General features: G+C 46.9%; 1 protein-coding gene across 2 annotated transcripts in view; it reads left to right on the top strand.

The window, feature by feature from the left end:
* CD82 (CD82 molecule) overlaps positions 1–25,311 on the top strand; it is a 41,483-nt gene extending 16,172 nt beyond the window's left edge. For both annotated transcript variants that reach the window (XM_030030348.1, XM_030030357.2), the window contains exons 2-9: positions 4,593–4,674; positions 9,975–10,047; positions 13,538–13,662; positions 14,655–14,729; positions 19,661–19,768; positions 22,055–22,246; positions 22,529–22,612; positions 23,131–25,311. In XM_030030348.1, the coding sequence (XP_029886208.1) occupies positions 4,612–4,674; positions 9,975–10,047; positions 13,538–13,662; positions 14,655–14,729; positions 19,661–19,768; positions 22,055–22,246; positions 22,529–22,612; positions 23,131–23,208 (798 nt within the window). In that variant the 5' untranslated portion in view covers positions 4,593–4,611 and the 3' untranslated portion in view covers positions 23,209–25,311. The remainder of the gene's footprint in view (positions 1–4,592; positions 4,675–9,974; positions 10,048–13,537; positions 13,663–14,654; positions 14,730–19,660; positions 19,769–22,054; positions 22,247–22,528; positions 22,613–23,130) is intronic.
* Positions 25,312–25,747: the final 436 nt, after the last annotated feature.

The following is a 25,747-nucleotide window of genomic DNA, read 5'->3' as shown; positions in this document are numbered from 1 at the left end:
TGCCAGAGCTCATGGGGAAGAAACCTGCACTGCAAGAACGGTGCTGCAGAGGAAGGCTGAGCTCTTACTGGCAGAGCTGCGTGGCGCAGGCATGTACAGCGCTAGCCTCAGCCAAATATCATAAACTTCAGTGAGCACCAAACGTGCAGTGCTTGCTATGTGGAGGCAATACAGGGTCTAATTTGAGAGAGCAGAATTGCAATTAAAAATGAACTTAGCCTCTCTGCCCCTTGACTGAGGTGGTTATAACATCTGCGCGTAAGTGTTCCCTCTCCGCCTCACCGGCTGATGGTGGGATGGGAGGCAGAGATGTTTGGCTCTCCCCATATCATATCGCCTGTCCTTTGCTGCGGTCACCTTCTGCGGGACGGGGGCTGGGAGTATCACAGGCTCCTGCGACAAAAATAAGCTAATCTCTGAGCCGTGATGGGACTCCTCTGCTGTCATTAACAAAGCAGGCCTCTGTCTGCCTCTCCTCAGACACGCTTGTCCTGGATTTTGTGCTCCACATTCCGGTCTTGCTGTTATCGCTGTTGCTGGGAGAACAACAGGTCTGAGAGCTGGAGGTGGCAGAGGGGGCAGGAAGCCATCCCGTGATGCTGGTTTAGCCTGTGCGGACTTGTCCCGTTCCTCCCCCGTGGGGAACCCCAGGGTCCTGGATCAATTGATGCCTTCCTGGAGTTAGTTATCCCTTCAGGTCCTGGGGCTGAAGCTGGGCTAAGAAAGACCCAGGATCAACTACACAGAAGCTGACCAGGCCGTGTTGGCAACCAAGTTTTTATGGCAGTAGTGCCTCAAAGCAGCAAACTGATAGATGTGAATAAATAATCCTGCATATGTTTACAGGATGGGAAATGAGAGGCTGGGAGAAATGCCACTCTGTAAGTAGACGGTACCATCTCTTATGAAATCCTCTGCAGAGCTGGCGTTAATCTGGAGAATGACATGGAAAATTTGGAAGCATATGGGCAGGATTGTTGAAAAGAGTGGGTGTGGCTGCTTGGGGAGGAAAATTCAAATGGTCGAAGCAGTTGGGGTGGAGAGGAAAAGGAAGAAACAATTGCGGACAATCAATGGAACTTAAAAGTTGCAAACTTAATGTATTAAACCTTTGCACACATTGCTGCAGGATGTTAAGGCTCAAAAGTTGACCAGCTTCAAAAGGCGAATGGTCAGCTCTTGCTGACACGGTCAGCACTGGCTAGCAAGACTCAGTACTTAAGCCAGCCCTTCACTGCCAAGTGGCCCATGGATGTGCCCGGTTTGTGGTAACGCCAAGTTTGTCTGCTTCCAAACCTGGCCCATCTCAAATTTTGTTGAGCTGCAGCTTCTGCTGTATGGCAGTGTTGCTGCTTTTGTGACTGTTTGTGCAATTTCAGAACATAGGGTTTTGAGGAGTTTCATTAATGTAGTGAACAAAAGCAAGTTTAATTTCTTAAGGATAGCAGAGGAATTGGAAAATCTGTAATGTTTTACTATGTGGAGCCCTAAAGTATCTTAAAAGCTTAAAGCAAAAGTCTAAAAACCTGGTTCTCTTTTGACTTGAAAACTGTACTTTGAATTACTTTATGACTAGGAGCTATGGAAGAGGTATATCTCCCTGTGGCAAGAGGCAAACAGTGCATAATGCTGTAATGCGCAGTTGGGTTTTTGGTTTTTTAATAAACATTGAAGGTGGTATGCCTTTAACAAATAGCTAAGAGTAAAAGAGCCCTGGAAGCAATCTTTTACTCTTGTCACCTCAGGCATGTCATCTTCCATGCGAGCTCTTCTCAACTTGTTTGACTACTTAATTATCTTAGATAACTATTGTAAAGATCCTAACAGCTCTGCAAATCTCTGTTTTCCTGACTAATCAAAGTAGTGTGGACAGAGTTGGAAATGGGCAGCACATGGCTACTTAGTGCTAGGAAGCAAATCGCCAAGTACTGGGAGTTGCCCCTCCAGTTTGAAAATAAGGAGGATTGCACCTGGGACTGGACATCTTAAGGTAAGAAGTCCAGTGCCTTGTGCAGGAAGTTATTACCTAGCTTAGCTCTTGGCTAGGTTGAAGAGTAGAAAAACACTTGTATCCCCTACAACAGACATTCATCATCACCTAGGGACCTGGCTGCCTCAATGTTCTGGTTAGACTGCCAGGCTCCAGTTTGTCATGCTATTAAGAGGAGATGTGTTCATGGTGAAGCCAGTAAGCAAGCCAGCTGGATGGGAAAACTTATGTCTTAGTTATCCTCTCCAAGTGCAGTCTTAGGTGTTAGTGCCTGCCAGGATTAATGGCCTGAGAGAACGTTTCTCCTGCAGAGGAAAGGAGGGAAGCACAGAGTCTGAAGGAAGCAACGTTTGTGCTCTCCCTGCTCAAACACTCACTCCTTTTCTGAGATACCCTTGAAGGGCATGGTAGTCTTTGGGTTACAGCTGTTCCGTGACAGCAAGCTGGCATATGGTTTGTAGAGAAGCTCTAATGTGGGCAAGGCTTTGTTGAATAAACTTGCTGTCATTAACCAAGGGTAAAAACCTGCTAACAGAGAGGCTTCACTCACTTTTCATAGGTTGGTAGTGATGCAGCTGTTGTATAGTGCATCTGTGCTGGAACAGAACCAGTTCATAGCCAATGGCTGCACCTGGGGGGGGCTGGAAATGGGAATGGGAATGTGTGTTTACTATTTGATGTAAGTATGAACCAGAAACTATCACAGGAGCTTTCCCCAGCTAATTTGAAGGACCTGCTTTTGGATGCCGCTGGCTTTATGGACTCTGACCTGAGGAGTTAACTGAATAAAAAGTGACTGAGATGATGCTAACGTGGCTGTGCAGTAAGAGCTCCTTAGCTCTTGACTCCTTAGCAATGACTGCTATATAGATGGGATTTTTAAGATCAACCTGTAGCACAGCTGGCTGATACTGTATTTCTGTGCTGCTTTCCCATCTCAGTAGCATGTTGCTAGGTGCTGTGCAGCAATGGGCTTAGCACAACCTCTAGCTATGTCATTCCCTGAAGTTAGAGCAGTAGTGTTGTCTTCAGCCTCAGAGTTCAAACTCATGCTCTCTCCTGGTAGCTGGAAGGTGACCATTGCTTGGTGGGAAGACTAGCCAGTTATAACAAGGCCCACATACCAGTTTAGCTCCAGAGTTAACCTAAATATTTAACAGGATTAAGCAAAAGCCTTTGATTGAAACAAAAGAACGTACTGGGCTCCAGTGACCCTCAGTACACCCAGGCTCGCAGCAGGGAATCCTGCTGACCTTGCTGTCTGTTGGGGCTGGCTCTTCCCAGGCCAGGCTGGTGACCCCAGCCTAGTATTGCTCTTCCGCTAGCTGTTGCTTCTTAAAGCAGCATGGTCTGTTTTTAGCAAGGAGCTTGCCAGAGCAAATTTTAAGGAACTTAAAAGCCCCCTGTTGCCTAGGCAGGAAACATAACTGAGCATGGGAGAGGAAGGAGAAGTAGGAAAGCTGACCTCTGAGATGTTCCCCCACCGGTCCTCATGTGTTACTCAGCTGTGCTGCTTCCCCAGGAGGAGGCTTATTCCGGTAGCAGGGATAGTCTGTGGGATTTTTTTCTAGCTTCTGAGCTCTTTGCTGTCAGACAAGTGAGAATTGAAGTAGCTTGCAGTAATACAGATCTATTTACTCCCTGGGTCCCATAGTGCAAAGACCTGATGAGGATCCATTGCTGATAAGCTGCCTAATTTGCAGTGTGAAGAGCATCCTTGTCATCTCTTCTCATGCTTTACATAAGCTTCAGCCATGGTAATTGAGCAGAGTTAACCTTAGATACACTAAAGTCCCTTCTCTCTGTGTGAAGACCTGCCCTGGATTTTGTCTCTTGCCTTCTCTGTATTGCTTGCTAGCCACCCCATGGATGTGTGTAGCTTTTGTGGTTGGTACTAACAAACTAAAACCAGCATCCTGTCCTATCAGGGCTCCCACACTGCCTCGAACTTCTGAGGTTGGCTTTGGAAACTGGGACTTATTGAAATCTTGCCCGTCTTGATCTTGCAGCGTAATTGGTAGTATGTAACCATGGAGCAGACTCGCTGGTCCTCATGTGTTGTCAAAGCATCAGGTGCCAAGTTGTGCACAGGAAGCTTGATTTAATGCTGCTTTTTAAATTGACCCTTTGGCCTTGCTCTTCAGTGCTCCCTCAGCTGCTTAGGGATCACGAGGAGATGAGATCTTCGGGGGGAGGGAGCTGGCCTCGTGAGCTCCTTCTTCAGACAAGTGCATGCCTTTTTTTCTGCTGGGAGTGATGGCTAGAGTTGGTGTTTTGGTTGATGCTATTAATGCAAAGTCTGTATAAATAGTGATGGAATTAGCAGTGTATTTGTGATTAAATCCCTTCTGTAACTGCTGATAGCCCTTTGTCACTCTCCAGGAGATCTTGGCAGCAATGGCTGTTTGTAGTGACGGTGGGGTCCTGTTTTGCTGCCCTGAAAAGGCAACTCGGGTAGTTCTACGGAGCACGTGCTTTCTGTGCATCTGCTCTGAGACCCACCAGATGATCCAGAGTTCTGCACAGGGTAAGGGTGTTGCTCTGAACCTGCCTGGAGGACCTGTCACTAATATAACTGGTTGTCTGTCTGCTTTCCTCTCAGGTCCTGACAGTGAAAGAAGATGGGGTCTGGCTGCCTAAAAGTCACCAAGTACTTCCTCTTCCTCTTCAATCTCCTGTTCCTTGTAAGTATCGTGGGCATCTGCAGAGTAGAAAGGAAGGCTTGGGCTAAAATCAGCTGGAAAGGTGTTTTTTTCTGGATGTTGGCCCAGTGTGTTCATTAAAGAAGGTGGCCAGAGTTTTGGAAGGAAGGAGGGAATCCCTGAAGCTGAGGGACATCAGAGCTGCTGTGGGGCACCCGGGTACATCAAGCAGCTCCGCTCCCACTACCCACCTGCTGTCTCCAATGCACGCAGCTCCCTCCCTGCAGTGGGAGGGGAAAACAGGAGTTACAGGTCCTTTCTGGAAGGAGAGTAGTTGTAACTACTTTCTCTGCCACTTCTGGAGCAGCAGCTGAGCTGTCCCTGAGCAGCAAAGCTACAAAACCTGCCACATAATGGCAGTGCCCTCCTAAATAGGCCAAGCAGGCTTCAAAGAACAACTCTAATTTTGTTCGAGTCCCAACGGCTGGTTTTGATTTTTAACAAGATGAATTAGTCCAAGTACCCTATTTGAAATGGAGTTGGGAGGTGGGGGAGACTGGGCAGGCTTGCCTGGGGAAATGAGGCAGCCCACTAGATGCAGTTATTTTCAAGTGTGAGGCTCAGGAAAAGATGAGCTCCTTTTGGATCAGAGTGGGTCTGGGAGGGCCACACACATTCTTGCATGCATGGTTTGTGAAGTTTAGATATTGTGTATCATCTGGATGGTGATGGTACTGTTGGTGCTGCCCTTCTGCTGGGATGGTATAGCAGGGAAGCATAAGGTTTCAGCTTTCCACATATCAGCAAGAAAATAGCCTGTCTGATATCGTTACCCTTTGTGCAGCATGTAAGGGGAAGGAAGGGCCAGGCTGTGAGGGCAGGGAGGGAAATGGAGCATGATAAGGTGAGCACTGCTTTCTGGTCTCTGTCCCTGCACGCAGCTTCACTCTTGCTTCCTGCATGGCTGTGCTGTGCTGCTGGCACATGGGCTTGAACTTGAGGCACATCTGGATCTGGTTTCCCTTGGCTCACTCTGCTGGCTCTCTTCTCTCTGCGGTTTGCTTGCATCCTAAGGGTAGTTAGCTCTGGTCTAAGGGCTGAAAGTCAGGGGTGCTCAAATCAGCTGTGGGGAAGACTCTTGGGAGGGAGGGGAGAGGTGAAGTTTTTCAAGTGCCACTAGATCTTTCAGAGTATGATTTGGTCCACTTTAAGGATAGGAAAAAGCCAGCTGAGTCCAGGCCTGTCCTCCTACTAGTGCAGGACTCCTCTGAAGACATTAGCATCCAGGCTATATCCTCTTTTGAAGACGTGATAACTTTTTAAGCAGCATGTAACTTAACCAGTCTACCCTGAGAAGCAGAGCTGCATTTGTTAAGGCAGTTTTTGAGTCTTGCTGAAGCCCAGTACCTGGGCACTGTCAGTCTTCCTTTATCCCTGAACCTAGCTCCAAGTTCATTAGCTAACCTCTGTATAGAGAAAGTTCTCTTCAAGAAAGTCAGCCTACCATGGGAGGAAGGGGGAAGGACAACAGCCTGAAATACTATGGTGCCTTACAATACTGTCGCTGTTTTTGCTGGATGCTATCAACGGTCATCGTGGCACCTCTATTCCATATTGCCCTCCTTTCCCCTCTCTGCCGAGCCAGGCATGGTCGCGGGCAGCCTGCGGGGATAGCCACGCTGTCAGGAGGCAGAGTTGAACTGCTTTGTCTGGCTGACCCACGTCTGCGCTGAAAAACATTTTCCTATGTTTTGCAAGACTGGGAGGATGGCAGGCACTGCATCCCTCTGCGGGTCTTGGGGAGGCTTGAGCGCTCCTGTCTGGGTTGCAAGTGATGGGAAGCAGCTGTTCTTTGTCCTGTGCACGCTCTGCTCCAAACCAACTCCTCTGGTGTAGCAGCCAGCCCCTCTTCCTCTTGGGGAAAGCTGATCTGATGCACTGAGCTGGGCCTGAAGAGTAAGAATTTTAAGGTGGGATGTGAGGAGGTTTGTGCTGACTGAAGGGAGAAGCTGCTTTAAGGAGCTCTTTGCTAAGCCTGCCGTGCAGCACAGGCGCTGTCTTCCCCTCAGGCTGCTCTGTGGAATTGAGGTCTCTGAAGCTGCTGTGTTCTGGTGGGGAGCCTGATACTTCTCTAGAGCGAAGATTTTGAGCATGCTTCTGTCTTGACCGACGGCAGGCTTTTTGCACGTGCCAGATGTTGAGGGAGGTGGTATCCGTTACTCCCTTGCTGTCATAGGAAGTAGTTGACATGAGAAGCTTTTTCCGTTATAGTTGTTCAAGATCTGAATGGGGGCAGGATTCTTGAGCTCATACAATGTGGTAGATGAGTATTAATCTAGCAGAGAAACTGCTTCTGTTGCGTTGCTGTGAGCTCCTGGCACGGGCAGGTTTTGCATACCTCATGCTGGTTTCCCAGAGCTGCCGAGTTTTGTTGAGGAGAGCGCTTGTACAAATGGGAACATTAATGCAAGTGATGGAGCTCTGTGTCTGCTCTGGACCTTGAGCTGAGCCTCTATGATTGCACCCTGTACAGGCCAGCCCTCGCTGTCTGAAGTGTGTTCTCAAGCCTTGCTTAGAGCTGATGAATTAAGCCTTTAGAGACACGCTAGTGACTCTTTTAGGAGTTAGTCATTGAAATAGCACTTCTCTACAGCTCGAGGTCTGTGAGAAGGTCCTTTGCTATAGCTGAAGTAGTTCAGGGACTTGGTATTTTGCAGTCTTGGAGCCTTACTTCAGGGAAGGGTTTGACCTGCTTTGATTAAAGGGAAGAAGGTTATTTGGACTGCTGGCCTATGTGCTACTAAAGATACAAAAAAGCAAGCTTGGAGTAAAAGCTTAGTTTCTCTAATGAAAACTAAATACATCGCTACCTTCTTGGGTAGCAGACACAGGCCACAGCAGATGCTTCTCCTTAAAGAGAAAACAGTTCTTTCAGACAAGTTCAACAGTCTCTGGAAACTATTTATTTAGAATATGTAACCATCTGTCCTACTTCTAACCCTTCTGTAAATGAAGCACAAAGCTACTACCTGAAACAAAGCCTGGAGTTTAGGAGCCTTTATTGGCCCCTGTGCCAGGCTCAATGTTACCTCCTGCAATCTGAGTGTGAAGGCAGGCAGTGCTGGGGGAGGACAGCTGGGTCTGAAGCGAAGCCAGTGACAGAAGCAGCCCCGCTATACTAAGGAAACTCCTGAAGATGCTGAGCAGAGATACTATCCTGCTAGGAGGTAAATATACTGTTGTTAATAGGACAGTGTTTTCTCCCTGTGGTTTATTTTTTCCCTGCCTTCCCCTTTTAGTGTTTTCCACAGCAGCTCCTGGCAAACGCATGAGTTGTGGACTAGAGCAAAGATCAGAGTGAAAACAGGCCTTGGATAGTCTGAGCACCTCATAACAAATAACTTCCCAGGCACTCAGCTCAGCAGCTGTTCTGTGTTTTGTCAGCAACAGCAAAACGTAGGTGACATTTCAGGGTCAGCGAGCCAAAAGAGATGTCACATACAGCCCGGTTTGCATCTTTGTTAAGACAAATATTTTATTAAGACTGTAGTTTAAATGTGAGACTGCCTCGAACTGTAAATTCAGCAGTTTGAGAGGAATTTTTTAGGCTCCACAGCTGTTGCGTGTTCAAGGGGCCTTTCTATTTTGATCAGCAGATTGAGTGCTGTGGTACAGCATGTTGGGACATAAGGCAAGGGGGAATTCTTGTTACTGCCATCTTGTCCTTTTTTTTTTTTTTTTTTTTTTTTTTTGTCTCGGATACAACAGCTACATGCTTTCTGCAGCTGAGTCAGTCTTCTTCATCCATCTTCATAGATGGGAACTTGCTTGGTGACTTTCTAATTCTGTCCCCAGAGCTAACTACATGTTGTGCCCTCTGCCAAGCCAGGAAAGCTTGCAAGCAGCTTATTTCAGACTGTTGCTTTATCTTTGCTCAGAAAAGCTTCTTTGTCTGAGGAGATGAAGCATAGTGTAAACTTTCAAATTGTGGAGCCAATGCCTGTCCATACAACCCTCTCTACCAGCTTCCTTCAGGTGGGGGTTTGGCTTGTATCCCAAATATCAGAACATACTCCAATGAAGCACAGAATTGCAATCTCTCTTCAGCCCTTTTGGTTTATTTAGTATTTCACTTCCTCCTATCTTGAAATTCTGCTGGTGTAAGAACTGCTGCTTGCAGTTCATGTCCTCTGGAAGCATCTCACTTGTACTCCTTGTCCTTCCCTTGTTTCTTCAAAGTCTGTTTTAGATCTTTGCACAAGTGGTTTCCAGCCTTTGCCACTTTTAGTTGGCTGAACAGCACAAATTTCAGCTTCTTGCCAAACCCGCGGACTTACAGGCTTCTCAGCGTAGTTACTTTATTATGGGTATAATGGTGCTGCCATCCTAATTTGGGAGCTGGGGTCATCTACATGCAAACGCCTCACAGTGTAGCATAAAACATGGTGATACCTGGAAGCTAAAACAGAGCATTCTTCCCCTCACCCACCTCTTCCAAATGAGATGGGAAAACTGTATGTCTCTTGCCTTTGCAGTTCGAAGTATGGATTCAGCTGAGTCCTCACAGAGACGTATTGCTCTGCTAATCCTTGCCCTAGATAAGACTGTGTGGTGAGTGAGGCAGAGACTGGCTGATGTTTCATAATGCTTTACTCTTTGTTGGTGGTAAGATGTGTTGGTTTCAGGGGCTGGGGTATTCTGGCATAAAGTAGTGGCCAAGCCAAAATGCCTAAGCTTGGCTTTGGAAGGGGCAAAGCACTTCACTCAGGGGAACCTGCATGTAAAATGAATGCTGCTGGTTTTTTGCATTTGTGGGTTGAAGCCATAAGGTTATAACAGAGCCGAAGATTTCCTTCCTGGGAAGGTTCCAGCTGCCAGATATCTAATCCTTTGTCAGCTGGCTCCCAGCCTGGTCCCATAGGGTCAGGGATTTCTCTATTCAAAAAAATCTTTACAATCATATGCTTAGATGTGTTTGTCCTTCCTCAGTTCTTGACAGAAGCAGTGCACTTACCTTTTGCTGCCGACAGCAAGGTCCTAGCAGCAGGGCGTCTCTTCCTCAGACTGTTTTGAACAGTGGTCCTGTACAACATCGTGTACTACTAAAATACCATGTGAAGGACTGCCAAGCAGAACCTGGGGCTCCTGTGCAGTTGGCTGAGGTGCTCTTCCTGGAGTCGTGCTAATCCTGTTTACTTTGGGAGGAGTAGCATGGGAAAGATGGGTGGGAGCAGCAAAAGAATGGTTGCTTTTACTCTGGAAGTATGGAGAATAGTGACTGCCTCATCTTATTTGTCTAAACTAATAAGCAAGCTGTATGTGTTTTGTTCTTACTCTTTCAGATTCTGGGCGCTGTGATCCTGGGTTTTGGAATATGGATTCTGGCCGACAAAACCAGTTTCATTGCGGTTCTACGTAAGAACATTTTTCTTCATCTTCTTTCTCCTTCTGAACTGACTGTAGTCCAGGGCTGTGCTTGGCCATGGTGTAGTCTAGGGATGGCAGTACTTTTATGCATGGTCTGTGACCTGAGCAGTAACATGGTGTATAGCAAGATGGGACTCTATCAGGGACAGGGTGAAAGGGAGCAACCCTGGAGACACAGCATTCCTCCTAGTCTTGTGGATTGCAACACCAGGGTCAGACTGAGGGAGACCATTGCCTCTTCACCCAACAATCCAAATACTTCAACTTAAACATAGGGACTAGTATTTCATCCTATTTTCACTGCATGCTCTGTGTTTCCACAACATCTTCCTTATTACCATCGTGTCTGAAGGCCCCCAATGCCTTAATGTAGTTTTCTATGTGAGTCCCCTATGATCCCACTGCTTTCTGTGATGATCTATTTCAATTTGACTGTTTTAAATGCCAAAGAAAGAAAGTACATGGTTTTATTGATGCTTCACGTACATTGAAAGTAGTCAGTATATTTGTTCCTAAGCAGTAGAGGATGTAGATCTGAGGGGGGATGGAAGGTGTGGGTCTGAAGTCTTTAGTGCTCTGACTTCTAAAACATACTTGATTATCCACACTTCGTGAGACTTAGTCTGGCCATCAGAGGTGTTTTGTGTTGCCGCACGTGCACGGGGCTATGTTCCTTCCCCTTTAAGTCAGCCAAGAGCATCGACTTGAGTCTTAACAGAGGGTCTGCTTTCTGCAACGACCAAAAAACTGAGCTGGCTTAGCAGAGCCTGGGCTTCGCAGGGCTGTAAGCAGACTCTCACTGAATGAGTAGCTCAGCTCCACCTTTCACAAGCTCTGCTTCCTTTGTGCTTTTTCCTAGAGGGGGCTTCAAACAACTTTTCTGCCTGATGGGTCTGGTTACCCGTTGACACTACCTCCAGGATTGCTGACTCTGGCTCTAGTGTCAGATACTGCAGGAGGGCTGCCTGGGCGCTGCTTGCAGCCCCAGGGAATGAGCAGTAATGGCATTCATAGCCCTGCTCCCAGCTACACTGATCTTGCAAAGGACTTTATCTCCCAAGTCCCACTGAACACTCTGGCCTGGCTTTGGAAGGTGCTGGGTGGAGACAACACCCCCCACTAATGCCATACACACAGATACTGCTGCTTGCTCTGTTTGTCGTGCTGTGGCATCTGGCTTCCTCCTGCAGTACTAGAAGGGCAAGAAGCACAACAAGGGGTGTTGGTTAATAAAGTGGGGGCAGAAACGCCCTTTTAGTACAGGCAGCCAAAAAGGACCTTATCAGGGTCTGGCTATTTGCAGCACCCCTGACGGTCTGAGGCATGTTTAATACCAGTGGGCCAGCAGCTGTTCCCCCAGTCTGATGGGTGTATATGCCACTTGTGGAGATATGAAGTCCCTGAGCTTGACTCTGCTTATTCCCATTTTACCCAGAGTCTCCGCTAACAGGGCATTTAAGGATTTAGCTTCCTTCCTGGAGATTTCCAGCATCAGCTCTTTCTCCCTGCCCCCTTGCTTCCTTTCCCATGCCTTGCCCCTCTTTCCCTCTGCTTTAGTAACCCAGGCATCAGGGAAGGAGCTCTGCACAGCAGGGCACTCCAGCTGCTGCCAAAGGAGCCTGTTGTACTTGCTTGGCCACCCGCCCAGCGCAGAGGAAAACACGGAGTGACAGCAAACAGAGCAGGAGTCGTCTTGCCAGCAGAGCCTTCTCTTGCAAGACAAGACGTATTGCAGATGAGAAGTGCTGCAGATGAGAAGTGCAAGCACCAGCTCCTGTCCCCCTGCCACTGTCACTTCTCTGAAGGGCTTTTGAGTTGGAAATACCTTTTTCTTTCTTCTAATGAGAAGTCGACTAAGCAACTGCTTTCTAGCACTGTGGAGGTGCTACAACCCAGGCACTTGAACACTTGTATGATGGCTGGGCAGACTTGGGGGGAGGGAATAGTGTAGTCTTGTGAAGGCCACTTCTCTAAAGTTGCTACTTCAGTAAATGCTTTGCAGTATCAGCACCTAACCTGCACAGCAAGACTCCCAGGACTGGTGAGGAAGGAGGAGCAGGATCGTGGTTTCTGTGGCATATGTCCAGCCAGGGAGAGTCTGGCCTGGAAATGAATCAAGGCTGAATTGTCTGAAGTGACCTGTGTGGCAAAGAGCTCTGGTTCATTTTTTTTTCCCCTCTGTTTGGTATGTTCTAGGGAAAAAGTTTGGAAGCTGGTGACTTGTACCAGGTATCAGAAGTGGGAGGAAATATGTGTTAGGGGGAAGAGTATTAGTCTGGATTCAGTTACTCTCTCTCTCTCTCAACTTATTTCACGAGGAGCTCAGAAGAAGCTTGCCTCCTGGGACTTACATCCAGGAAACTAAATGCTGAGCTCTGGGAACATTATTTTCATTAGTCACTGGACATCCAGAATTCCCCTACACTGTGCAGCTTGCAGGTTTAAGAATATCTCTTAATGATAAATGAGGCTTCTGGTTACTATTTCTAGACAGAGTATCTCTTCACCTTTTGTGCTGTAACTCTTGCTTCCTCCAATCCTATTCTGCAAGAAACAGTCCTGTGACCAACCCAAATGTAAGAGCTAGTTTCTTCTGCTGCTTGCAGTACTAAATGTTGAAGGGAGAGGACTGACAGCACCAGCATATCTGAAATGATACTACCTAAACTTGGTTGAAAAACTGTTGAGCATTTAAGAGCACTGTCATTCCAGACGCAATAGCAGGGGATAGCTAGGAGGATATGTAAACGTAGCTAATTTGGGCACAATACCTGTTTTGAACCTGGAATAGCATCTATTTGCAGGGGGTCATACACAGGTGCTGCAACAGCCTGCAGCGAGTGCCTGGCCACATGCCATTCAACACTGACTTGTCAGGTAACCTGTCACATCATATATGCTCAATACTAGCTGTAGCTCTTGCGTTGTGTCTCACTCCCCAAAGTTTGTGTGTCCCACTGTTGACTGCAAGTGGATAAGTAAAAACAGAATGGCTGGAACAAGGAATAGTGCATTAACGTGAAAAGGAATAGTGCATTAAAGTGAAAAGCCAAAGCAAAAAAGGGTTTTGGGACTTGAAAAAAAGTTTCCTTGAAGATAGCGAAGGGAATTGAAGCAAAGGCAGTAGTTGTGGAGTAGGACATACTTTATCTTACTCTCACTCAGAGTGCATTCATGAGGGAATTAAAAATCTAGTAAGCAGCTAACTTTCTCCAAACAAGGTTAATTTGTTTGGACTGACCTTGAGTCTTCCAGGCTCTGAGATAATGGAGACCTGCAGGTTGGCTTTGAAAGTCTTGCTTTGTCACAAGACACCTAGAAGCAGCCTTCTGTCCCCCTGTCCAACATGCCTCTGTGCAGTCCCTTTGTAGAAGAGAACAGACTATTTTAAGTAGATATGGAGGCAGTTCTCTAAATGGTGACGGCAGATGTAGTTTTTGTCAGTAGCTAATTTTGTTCCCTCTCCTGGCCCCTACAGAGATGTCATCTCCCTCCCTGAAGACTGGTGCATACATCCTCATCGGTGTTGGGGCTCTTACCATGCTGATGGGGTTCCTGGGTTGTCTTGGAGCAGTCAATGAAATCCGATGTCTCTTGGGTCTGGTGAGAGAATTCATGCTGTGTTTTAGATCCAACCTTTAACACCAATCCTGCAAAATATCTGTTGGATTGTAGCTGGGGTTCACGTCTCCTGGGGATGGTACTTCTGCTAGGTCAACTTGGATCCAATTCTTAATTTGCACCCGTTAAATTCTCCAGCAGTCAACAGGCTGCAATAGCAGTTCCTCAGACATTACTGGTCATTAGCTAAAAACTCTGCAAAATGAGAAGGGATGTTGCTGACGCTATCTGCAAACACACTGTGGGTTGAGGACTTCCAACCGAGGAGAGGTGTCCCAGGCGACCCTGTACCTTGTCCCCCCCCACCCTGACTTCCCAGTTGGCATTGTGCAAGGACAACTGTCAAGGGCAGGGGGAGAGAGAAGAGGAAGAGTGACGGTGTCCTGCTGTGCTGCAAAGTTCAGCTTCTGTGGAAAGTGCAAGAGTCGAGAGAGACTTGACTGGGAACGGCCTGTATGTAAGGACCTCTCTTCAAACAGTTCATTTATAGGAAATTTTCTGTCTGTGATGGATGAGATGACACTAGCTTCATACACCTCAGCCTGCTACTTGACTCCTGTTTATTCAGAGCACATATGTATAGGAAACCAAGTATGGCCACACTGTGTGTCCTGGCATTAGGAACATCTCCTAATGTAATGGTAGTAGCTGCCACTGTTTAAAAGTAACCTCAGATGTCAAACTTTCCTTAAAAGCAGCTTGCTGGTGAATTTTAAATTTTAAACCCTCTCCCTCCTGAAGTCTTCCTGTTGGCCTGATGGGAGAAGTGCTGAAGTGCACTGGTCTGATGTAGATGCTTGTACTTAAGCCTTTTACTGGGGAGAGGATTGCTGACAGTAGAGCTCATCTGCAGGCAAAGGTGTTGGCTCAATGTTGTGACTTCTCTTTTCTGTGAAATCTTACTAAAACTTGTGCTGTTATGTGCAGACCTTTCTAAAGGCTGATAGTAGTCACCTATTCTCTTTTGCTTCCAGTACTTCACCTGCCTGATGGTAATCCTTATAACTCAGGTTGCTGCTGGACTGGTCATCTACTTCCAGAAAGAAACGGTAGGTGTTTCTTACTGTGCATGTTTTCCTTGGTCTTGGTTTGGGGGAACAGGAGACAAATGGAAATTCTTTCTTCCAAACCGGGCTATACTGTTAGCAGGCATAACTGGATTCTCCTTTCCTCTACCCAACTCAGCAGCTTTGCTGTACAGTTTGCTGCTTCTGTATCTGCCAGCCTCAGTAGTGCTACTTTCTCAAGGATTATGAAGCTCTCTGTTTGGTATGCAGGCTTTATTTTTGGGTAGTGGGAACAGTAAAAATAAATTCCTGAAAGGCTTTTGACCACACCTCCTCTTGATCCTGCTGCAGACTGCTATTTGGGCATGTAGTTGCAGTGATTACTACCATGTTGTCATCACTGGTGCTTTGAGGGGTTACCAGCCTGAGTGATTGCTTTTCTGACTGCCCTCCCTCCTTGTGTCATCTTATTCTGTCCTTTCGGTCATTCTGCATCTGTATGTAAAACTCTCCTTGGAAGAGCTGTCCTCTTTCTCCAAGAGCAAACCCAAGTATTTGACAGTTCCTGTACTACAGTTTGAGCTTAAAGCCAAGTGGTTTAACATTTTGAAGTGGATCTCTTTGTCAGGAATGCAGTTTCACAGTGTATGCTTCTAGAGCTTTAATAGGCTTAGTAGTGTAAAGGGAACATTGAACTACTTAAGTGCACTGCAACAGCCTGTCCTGGCTGTAGGTTCCCTGTCCAGGGCAGTGCCTGGTCAGGCCTCCAGCTGTTTGACAGCTAAACTGGGAGCCACATTCATGCAGTGGGGCCAAGTTGTAACTGTGGGTTCTCTGCTGGCTTCTGTCCTGGTATTCAGGTTTCTGGTCCCAGTTGTGGGTAACTGTTGCCACATAACTGTATATCTATACCAGTTCATGGCTGTGCTTGCTTCTCCTAAGGCAACCCTCGTGCTAGGTGGTTACCGAAAGCAAGTGGTTGAGGAAGTAATGGATGGGGCCTGGTGGTGAAGTTTGGGGGTGGGAGGAAGGTGCCTGCCCCCAACGTAGCTGATACGAACTTTGTACAAGTGGCTGTGATGACTGAGCAGCTGTTGGCTGGGTTCCTTGCCAAATGCGGTATGAATGTAGCTTGCTCTCTGGGCTGGCTGGAGCTGAAGGAGAAACCGAAATGTTGGCTAGCTGGTGTGTAAAGTTATGGCTTTAAACAAGCTGCTGATTCTAAACAAACAGCTCTGACTAATGCAGAGGAGGAGGTGTGGGGATGGGCATTCCCCTGCGATGGGGAAATGTGACTTTTCGTACATGAAATTCCGTACCTCCATTGGTATTTCTCCTCCAGCTGTCACTCTACTCTAGAAAACTCCAGCTTTTGAGCTGTAGCTCTTCATTTGAACCTCAGTCAGACCAGGGAGAGAATAAAAGTGCTGGGGCTTATTCTGCACAGCCCTTGGAGCCGGTGTGGCTGAGATCATCACTTGTACGGATCCAGGAGAATGGTAGGGAAAGCTGGGCTTTGAACAGATGCTCCTGTTCAGTCCTCAGTGAACAAAACTTATAGAAAAGCTCTTCTAGAGCCCTTCTATTTCAGGATCCTCTGAAGTACCTGCCTGGAGCACCAAGAAGAACTGTTTCAGGAAGGTCTTGGCTGAAACCTCCCACACACTGGTTTGTGGCTGCGCTTCAGTGATGCTATGAATGTCGCTCTGCTTCACTTGATGTACGTCATCTCAGGGCAGCTCAGAGCACAGCAAAGCAAACTGAAAACTGCTCAAGATGCAGTCCCTGGATGTCTATTGTGTTCCTTGTGTTTATTTCTGACTTCAGGAACTTGGTTAGATATAAAACAAGGAATAACAAGAATGGAGGAAAGGATCTTGGATACTCGTGATACTTGTTCCTCCACTTCTTGTAACTAAAGTATTTATTTCTGCACTGCAGGAGAGTAGACGGGATTATTATTGTACTCCTCTCTACTTGTCCTTTTCTTGATTAGTAGCTACTGAACAGATTCACTTGATGGGTTTTTTTTGTTGGAATATCTGTTCCTTTTCAGTGTCAAAATCCTTCCCAACCCCTGACATATAAAGTATGCTGAAATAGAGTTAGTGTAACTGTAAAAGGCTGAGTCTCTGACAGGAAGGCTGCTGATTTGCCTCCCCCATGGGTATTGCTAGAGGAATGCCCCTTCAGACTGGAATTGCCCAGTACTGCTGGGAGGATGTTGATGTAACACCCGTTTCCCTCCATCTGTTAATGACTGAAACTGCGTGCTGGGGTCAGTTGTTTTTAGTGACGACAAAATAGTAATGTCACAAACGTTCCAAATGGCATTCTGCTTTGTGAGCTGAATGTCGATGGTCACCTACGTCTAGTGGGTCACAAGGCCTTAAACATGGGAGAGCCTGGGCAAGGTCTCTCTCAGCCTGGTTCACACAGTTCTCTGCTGCTTGGCACTAAATGCCTTGAGGGATGGAGAGCTGTGGTCTTTTGGGAATTGCCCTACTTCCTAGCTATTGTTTGCAGCAAACAGGCCTGTGTGGTTGCGTGCAGCAACTTGCCTGGGGCTATGGACTATGGGTTATTTTCAGAATCTGAAGTGACTGGTGGGGTGAGAGCCCCCTCCTGTTGTTTTGAGCCTGTTTTCCTGTGCAGGCTAGATGCTGATAAATTCTGGGGTACGGATCTAGCTTGAGTCTCAGACAGAGCGACAGGAATAGATGACTGACAGTGGAAGAAGCCTGCGTGATTCATTCTGTGAACAAGACTGGAACCAAAGACCTGTGCTCTTGCCTCTGGTGTTCAGCTTTCCCCCAGCTCCCTCCTCAGTAAGCCTGTGTGTGAAGGGGAGACTGACAGCCCTGCTGCTTTCTGGCAGTGGTCTGTGGATTTGGTGCCTAGGCTTTGAATGTCCGTGCTGTGGGGTGGTGGAATTGTGCCTTCTGACACCCAGCTAGCTAGAGCTGGGAAGCAGCAGGAGCCCAGAAAGCAAGGGTAGCTGTTTCTTGGAGCAATCATGCTCCACACAGCACTGAGTCCTGACAGGCCTTAAATGGGTGAAGATGGTGAGGATGTTGAAGGCCTGCCTACGTGTCCAGTACGCCTTTCTAGCTTGTTGCTTTTTTCCATTTTCCTCCGCGAAGTGCGGAAGGGTGATCAGCTGCAGGTGCCTGTGTTTTTTTTCCCCTTTGGGTTGCTCTGCTGGTTAAACCTGTGAACGAGCTGCCTGTGTGTGCGGTCTCCAGAGTTGTGCTATTGTTTGCATAATATTTCCCCTTTCTCCAATTACTTTCTGAAACACCTAAGAATGCCTGAGTTTTTCTTTAACTTAAATGCCTCATCTTTTGAAACCTGAGCTGTTTGTAAGAATTCTTGCCTGTTCTTGCGTAAGAGTAGAGATACAGCTTCGCTATGCAGCTGTGATTGGGGACATCTAGTTCAGGCCTTGTCTCTGTTTGTGGTGGGGTCCTGGGATGGAGAACAGAGGCACTGCCTGGGATTCTTGCAGAAGTGACACTAGGTTCCCATCTGACCTAATAGCTAAGGGGCTAGATGGGCCACGGGGTAGGACAACAAACCCAGCTCTCCGTGCCTCCTCCTGCATGTAGAGCAGCAGTGTGCAGGAGGGGCAAGAGTGGGAACTCAGAGGTTCAGTAACTGATAAGGCTTACGGCAGCAGCCGAGGCCAATCTCATTAGTGAGAACCAGGTCAGGTTGCCTTGATTTGAAGGGAAGGAAAAGGGGAAGCAAAGTAATTAAAAAGGGAAGAGCTAGACCTCATGAGAAGAAAGATCATGCAACTCCCATCTGTCTGCCGTAGCTGATCCCAGTGAGCTGAGCTGCAGTTTTCCTAGGAAGAAGAGTTGCTGATGTAGAGAAGCTTCTCTCTAACAGGAGGTACTGATTCCTTTTGCTGGGTGTCCCTGTGTTTGCCATGGTCATTTGCAATGCTTAACAGTAGCAGGAAAGGAAAAAATGGTTTCCACTACTCTGAAATATGCTGTGGCACCACAGACAAAAAGGTAAGACATGGGGTGGGAGCATCCTAGTGCTCAGGCTGATGTATCTCTATCCCATCCTGCCCTCAGGCAGTCTAATGACGCTTCTCTCCAACCTCTTGTGATCTGGGTCTGTCCTTAGCAGTAACAGCTGTCCTCATGTACAGGCTGGCTGAGAAGAGCTTCAGAAGGAGGTGGGAGGAAGAAGGTGAAGGAGTCCGCTGGGTGGTAGCTTGCACCTCTCGTCAAACTGAAAGGTGGTGGTGTAAATATCTCTCAATAAGGAATGGGGGTGAAGGGATGATTTGATACACCTGAGCTTTGTGATAAGACTGTTACTGAGCAGTTTAGATAGTTGTAGTACTTCCTGTCTTAATATAGAAGCAGCAGTTGTAGGAGTTTGGGGAGAGGCAGATCAATGCCTTGTGAAAAAGGGAAGTTTTCACCAGCTGTATGTCAGAAACCCAGCTGCGTACAGGAGCAGGGTGACTCATACCTTCCCTGAGCGGTGCAGATGAACTGCAGTGACTGAGATTCTGGTCCAGAGTTTTGCTGGCAGGGTAAGGTCAGAAGTAGTTATCTGTGAGTACTTAAGGCAATGTTGTCCTTTAGCTTGCATTTACCTTTCACCTCTCTCTCGTCTGGGGCAGGCTGCAGTTGTTCAGCCTGTGTCTTACCAGGGTAACCATACCCAGTTCTGTTTCCTTATTGCTCATCAGGTTTGTAGTCCTTCTCTGTGCCTGGGCAAGGACTTGCTGGGAAGTACTGGTGCTTTGCCTGTTGCATTGCACAGCAAAGCTGCTGTCTTGCCTTGCCTTCGAGACTGAGGCTGTATATATCATCTTATCTATACTTGTTACTTTTTGCAGTTAGCTTTTTTTGAGTGACCAAAGCTGCCTATGTGTACCCTAAGCCCCAAAGAAAAGGCTACAAGGAATTGACTAATCTAACTCTCCTGCCTTTTTTCCTTGCCAGCTGAAAGAAGAGTTGTCCCGCATAGTTGGAAGTCTGATTGAAAATTATGACCCTTCGAATGATGATGAGAGGAACTTACAAGATGCATGGGACTATGTGCAAACACAGGTGAGTCACGAGGGGCAGCAAGAGGCAGATGATGCTGTTTGTCAGTGCAGTCAATGGCCTTTAAAACTAAGCTGAGGACAGGAAAACAGGTATTGCAAGAGGCAATAGTATACCACATTGATCTGGCTGATCTACAGAGTTGCCTGAGAGGTTTGGTGCCTGCAGACCAGAAAACTGTCTTGCTTGCTATTACTAGGTAAGACCCTGAACCATTCCTGCATGCTGGCTGTTAGGCTGTGCAGCCAATGTTAGCTAGTCTTAATGTATCTGGCCTATCGAATGGCACCCCAACACTTCTCTTTCTCTGCAGGGCCTCCAGAACACTAGCCTGTGTGAAAACCATGGTGCATACTATTTTTGTAGCAAGTAAAGTCACTAGCTTATTGCCAGACAAGTCAGCAGCACTGCCTGCCTTACTACTTGGTGCATGTTGCTTGCTTATTGTGACAGCTCTTCTGCAAATGTCAGTGTTCTTGGGAGCCATCCAACTGCCCATGGTTTCTGTTTTAGCATCATGGTTGGCGCTTGAGCAACTAGGTCAGTGTTCAGGCACCCTGGAGTCATGATAGCTGTTTACTGTCGAACCACAAGCTTGAGAGCTGGCTGGCTGTGGTGGTTAAATACATGCCCAGCATGGGACTGATGTGCAGTAAGTACAAGTAATAGCATTTTTCTTTGGTCTGCAAAACACTGACCTGCAGTATTTCCCCTCCTTGGAGGGAGAATGATTCGTTTATGTTTTATCACTGTAGTTGCATCTCCTTGCTAGTGGACTCAAGAGAAGCTTGAGACTGTTGTAGAGAGAGGATCCTGCTTGAGCCCTTCTTTTACATAGGAACAGAAGAAGAAGGTTTTGTATAGGTGGAGAAGTTGAGTGTTAGAAGCCTAATTCCCCTCGTGTACTAGAGTTAGCATTTGAAAGGGGATGGGTGTTCTGTAGACCAGTCTTGGAGTTACTCCAAGCCACTGTGAGGCAGAGGTAGTTCCTTCTGGAGGCTAGATCTTCAACACTTGTTTGGAAATGAAATGCTTGTCCTGGTGTGGGTGTTCAGCTGTTTGTACCTCCGCTTTCATGTCTGTTATGTCAGACTGAAACATGACTTTTTCTTTCTGAGCGGAGGGGGATTTTCCTTAAATTCCACCTCAAGTTTGATAGCCTTTCTGCTCTGTACCACCATGCAAGCACTGGGAGCCATGCTTAAGATCTTAGTCTTTGCTGGACTTCCCGATGTGCTTTTCCCTCCAGCAACTGCAGTTTTATCACGTGGCTGTATAGGAATGTAAACGTTTCTTCAGATGGAAAATTTTCCTCATCCCATCTTCCAGCTAGTCCCAGCTGCAGCCAGGCGGGTGCAAACTCGTCCTGACTTGCTGGGGCTCAGTGGCTTGTCGACGCCATCGTGCGGTGGCTGCTGGTGTCCCCCGGGTGTCACAGCTAGGATCAGTGGTACCTTGCAGTTGGGAACCAGAAAATGGAAAGTTCCTGCTTCACGTCTGATCAAAAAATGCGCGCTACTCAAAGAAGAATGAAGTCTTAGCATTTAAAGCTATGGAAGTGGCATTGCTAGTGGAAGACTAGGTAGTAATCCTTTTGAGATGTCTTTGAATACATGTGGTATCTTGTCAACACATTAATCTCTTGCCTGCCTTGCTTCTCCCTCACCAAATCAATCTACTGATGATGAACTGGAGGGACTGAAAAAATCTCTCAAATGTGTCACACAGGACAACTGCCCTCTTCCAGCTGACCCACCAGCAACATCTGTTTTGCACTTTTACCTCTGTTTAGCATTGTCACCTGGAAATAAGATAAGGTTTGCTGGTATTTATGTGCAAAAACTAATCAAAATTACACTCTGTAGAATTGATGTCAAGCTGTAGAGCCTGCTGAAATCTGAGTATTTAGGCCTTGTGCAGTAAGGCTTGTAAAAGATTCATATTCTAGCATGACTCTTGTGCTAGAACTTTATGGATGACTTGTGCATATTATAGTCTGCTATGCTCACAGTCTGCTAGAAGTGGCCCTTTAACTCCTGTCTTGCTACAAGAATGATTCTTTGGTAGGCAATAATACCCCTGTCTTCTGGATGGCCCTATGCATAGGTTATCGTCTGGTAACAGGGTGATGTTCTAATGTAACTAATTCATGCAAATGGTATGGCTTGATGGATGTTGTTACACGGAGAGCTCCTGTGTACTTCTACCTCTACTGTCTGTTTGTTTTTCATGGGCAGTATGTTACCAGTACAATGTGTAAGACCATGATGATCTCTCTCTGCTTGTTAGATCTCTTGCTGTGGCTGGGCTGGAGCAAAGGACTGGGAAAGTAATAAGATCCTTATCAACAAAAGCATGACTGAGTATCCCTGCTCCTGCTCCAATAGCTCCAAGGACTTTCAGGTAGATACCGGTTTCTGTAATCTGGATGTCCCTGTCAACGGTACTGCAACGTATGCCGACTGGCCTGTTCATGAGCAGGTGAGTGGGTATGTCTGGGCCCTGTGAAGCTTCCACTGAAGTCACGTTGTCTTTGTTCCTCTGGGAATTATTTAGAGCACTCTTTTCACATCAGTATTTGTTGAAGTACCTGTGGAAGTTGGGGTGAGGGGGGACAGGGATCCTGCCCTTTTCTGCTAAAGCTACTGTGAAACTTGGTAACTGGGATAATCCCTGCATGCACAAGGAGATGTGTTAGGGATTTTCAGTCTTGAGATACTTAGATTCGTGCTTCTTTCCCTTGTGACCGTGTTTTCTCCGTAGGGATGCATGGATAGTGTAGAGAAGTGGTTGAAGGACAACCTTGGTGTCATTCTTGGGGTCTGCACTGGTGTTGCTGTTATAGAGGTAAGTCACTCCCTGACGTGAACCTATACTGTCTTACCATGGAGACTCTTTTAAAGGCATGGCTATTTTTTCAAGTAATAGACACCTGGTCTATTGGCAGTGCAGTTCTAGCTCTTGGTTGTGTCTACCTGGAGCTTTGAGCTGCTGCTTTCATTGATTGGATTAAAAATTGAACAAAGCCCTGTCTACTTGTGGTTCCTGCTGCTGTGTCTGATGCTTGGCAATTCACTGTATGCATAACCAAGAAGAATGAGACAAGCAACATCCCACTAGTGGGATCCCACTTGTTGCCTTAAAAAGCCCATAACCTAGATTCCAGATGAAGGCATACCTTTTTGCAGCAAAATATTTTTGTCATCCCGATTATTGCATTTTCCTTGCATTGGGGACCAACTCTGTTCACCTGTGTGGTGTCATTAAAAAGAGACCACTGTATTCTGCTCCCCTGTATCACCCTTTCTTCCCACCTTATCTGTCTGGTTGCTGATTTTGTTCCCATTCTTCATTACTTATTCCAGCTGCTGGGGATGATACTGTCCATTTCGCTCTGCAAGAACATACACAGTGAAGATTACACCAAAGTGCCCAAGTCTTGAGTTGGCTGACTCCAGAGCTACGGCACCACAGAGAAAGGAGCAAACAGAACATTCCTGCCTCATACCCAGACTGTCCAACCATTGACCATTACTCCTGTGACATCCCATTTCTGATACCACTCTGCTAAGAACTGTTAGAGCTGCAATACAGCCTGATCTTCTGGCAATAGGGCCCTTGGGCCATCTGCATCCTGCCTCTGGATTATTTCTACTTCAAGAAGCAGAACTTAACTGTCTCGTATCAGATGAGACACCGATTAACCTGAGGGGACAATGCTTTTGCTGCCTGCTCCATGTTAAACAATACTATTCATATCTCCATTCTACAACCCACTGGGCCTAACATACAATAACTCCTCTCCCCGCTCATTCTCCTCCCACACATCTTTCTCTCTACCCCCAGAAGTCCCATCTCTTTGTCCTATGAGCCAGGATTGCTGTTGAGATTCCAGTGCTTCTGTAGCTTCATCTGCTTCACTGATTTGTGGTGGTAACTAGTCGTGCTTTATAGGCCTTCTCCTCCTTTGTGGTTAACCTGATTCAGCTCCTACTATGCATCTTCCAGCCTAGGCTCTCATCTGAAAAATCGAGTGCTACCCTCATACTTGCTTCTCCTGCTTCTGGAGTCAGCTATGCCTTGTCTTCAGTGGAGCTCTTTCCTTTGAGCCTGATGAGAAGCCACCAGGAGAGAGCCAAGCCTACCTATTCCTAGTGTGGCCTGGCAGATTGTGGCGGTGGTGCTCAGCTGCTTCTGGAATGGGTCCCTTGGGTTCTGGATTTGACACTTACATGTTTTTCCCACTTGCCTCTTTACCTCTTCCTCTCCCCCTAGCACTGCTTTGCTGGCTCCTGTCAGCTTGGAGGCACTTCAGAGACTGTTGCATAGCGTGGACTCAGCCCCAGGCTGAGTCTGCTGGTTGCATTCTTGGGTTGCCAACTTTTATAGAGGTTACGATTAACATGATTCTTCCCCTGCCCCCTTTATGAACATAAAATTTGTTAGCTCTGGTTTTTAACTATGAATATGGAGGGATCTGACTGGATTGCTGACGCTGTATATTGGAGACATCACTGCTACCAGTGTCCCGTTTAGGTTCCGTAGTTTGGATGCAAGGATAAGTTGCTTTTATTTCAGTTGTCCAGTCTTCTGACTCCACTGTGGTCTGGAGCCATGGCTGCATCCTGAGCTCTGTCTCAAGTGTAAGCACTGCAGCAGATAAGTAGCTGGTTTAGCAGTTCCGCAGGCTGGGTGGTTTCTGTACTTAATGGCTGGGCTGTTAGCTCTATTCAGCCAGTGGCCAGCAGCAAGGAGTGGTGTAGAGCAGAAGTAAGTAGGAAATGTATGTGGAAAAACTGCCCCAGCTTCTTAGATAAGGGAGCTGGGTGCAAATCCTCAGTCTTAAAAGTGGCTTGGGCACAAGAGATTTCCTGCAGTTGCACGTGCGTGCAGTCACCCTGACAGCAGGAAGCTGTAAGAGAGAGAAGTGGATGGTCCTTGCCTGAGACCTGACACAAGGTACTTGGTGAGAGAGCCTTTGCCTTAGAGAGGTGGTCCCGGGACTGTCTCTTGTCAGGGGTGGGCTTGGTAGAAATATCCCTAGTAGGAGTTCCAGGGGATGGCTTCACTACCTACTTGGTTTTCCTTCTGGGAAGAAAGGCTCGTGCCGGGGATCAGGGCCCCGGCAGTGGGTCCCTGCTCTGTCCTTATCTCTGGACACAGCAGTGATTGGGGAGAGTAAATATGACTGGGCAACTGGTTTTTATAGAGGTCTGTTAAGGCTTTGCTATTTTGAGACACCTGCCCCCTCCTGCACAGATCCTTCAAGCTGACCTTTGCTATAGCAGAAGGCACCCTTCTTAGCAGTAAAGCTTGCTAGCTTTTGTAGCACAAAGTCTATTCTCTAATGTGTTCTTATTTGTAAGATTCTTGTTCAGTTACAGATGCCAATGCTGAGCAGCAAGTAAGAAGGAACCCATGCTGGGTTTCCTTTCTGGTTTTTGTCTGTTTTTAGCAACATCTTCCTACTGGAAGAAATGCATGTACAGATATAAAAGTCTAGAGGGTGAATATTTCTGTAATAAAGACTTTGCTAAAAAAATGTATCTCTGCCTATGACTTGTGCATTGCAGTGGTTTCCCCTTGCTTCCTCTCCACCTCCTTCCGCTTTACATATGAATCACTGACACCTTGTTTGTTCAAGGTAGCAAAGGGCCTGTCAACAGTTGTTCTGAGGTTCATGTGTGGACTGTGAAGATACTGCCCAGCAGATGCAGGTGACAATTTTCCTAGGCTCTATTCTAGATTAAACTTTGCCTTGTTTTATGAAGTATGTTTGTCCTAGAGTTAGCTGACAGAGTGGTAGTTCCTTTGAATTACCTGCTATCGCCTAAGCTAAGTGATCTCTGTATTTGAAGATGTCGCTCCAAGTCTGTACAGTCTGCACTGTATGAAGTCATAAGCCTCGGGGACTAACTGACAAAATATAAGCTTGCTGCTATGCCCACAGTGCGTGCAGCTCTTGCTAGCTTAGCTTTACCA

The sequence above is a fragment of the Aquila chrysaetos genome, chromosome 2, assembly GCF_900496995.4.
Source record: "Aquila chrysaetos chrysaetos chromosome 2, bAquChr1.4, whole genome shotgun sequence".
Classification (NCBI taxonomy): Eukaryota; Metazoa; Chordata; class Aves; order Accipitriformes; family Accipitridae; genus Aquila; species Aquila chrysaetos.
The sequence above is the reverse complement of the archived record's forward strand: the minus strand, read 5'-3'. Positions and strand labels throughout refer to the sequence as shown.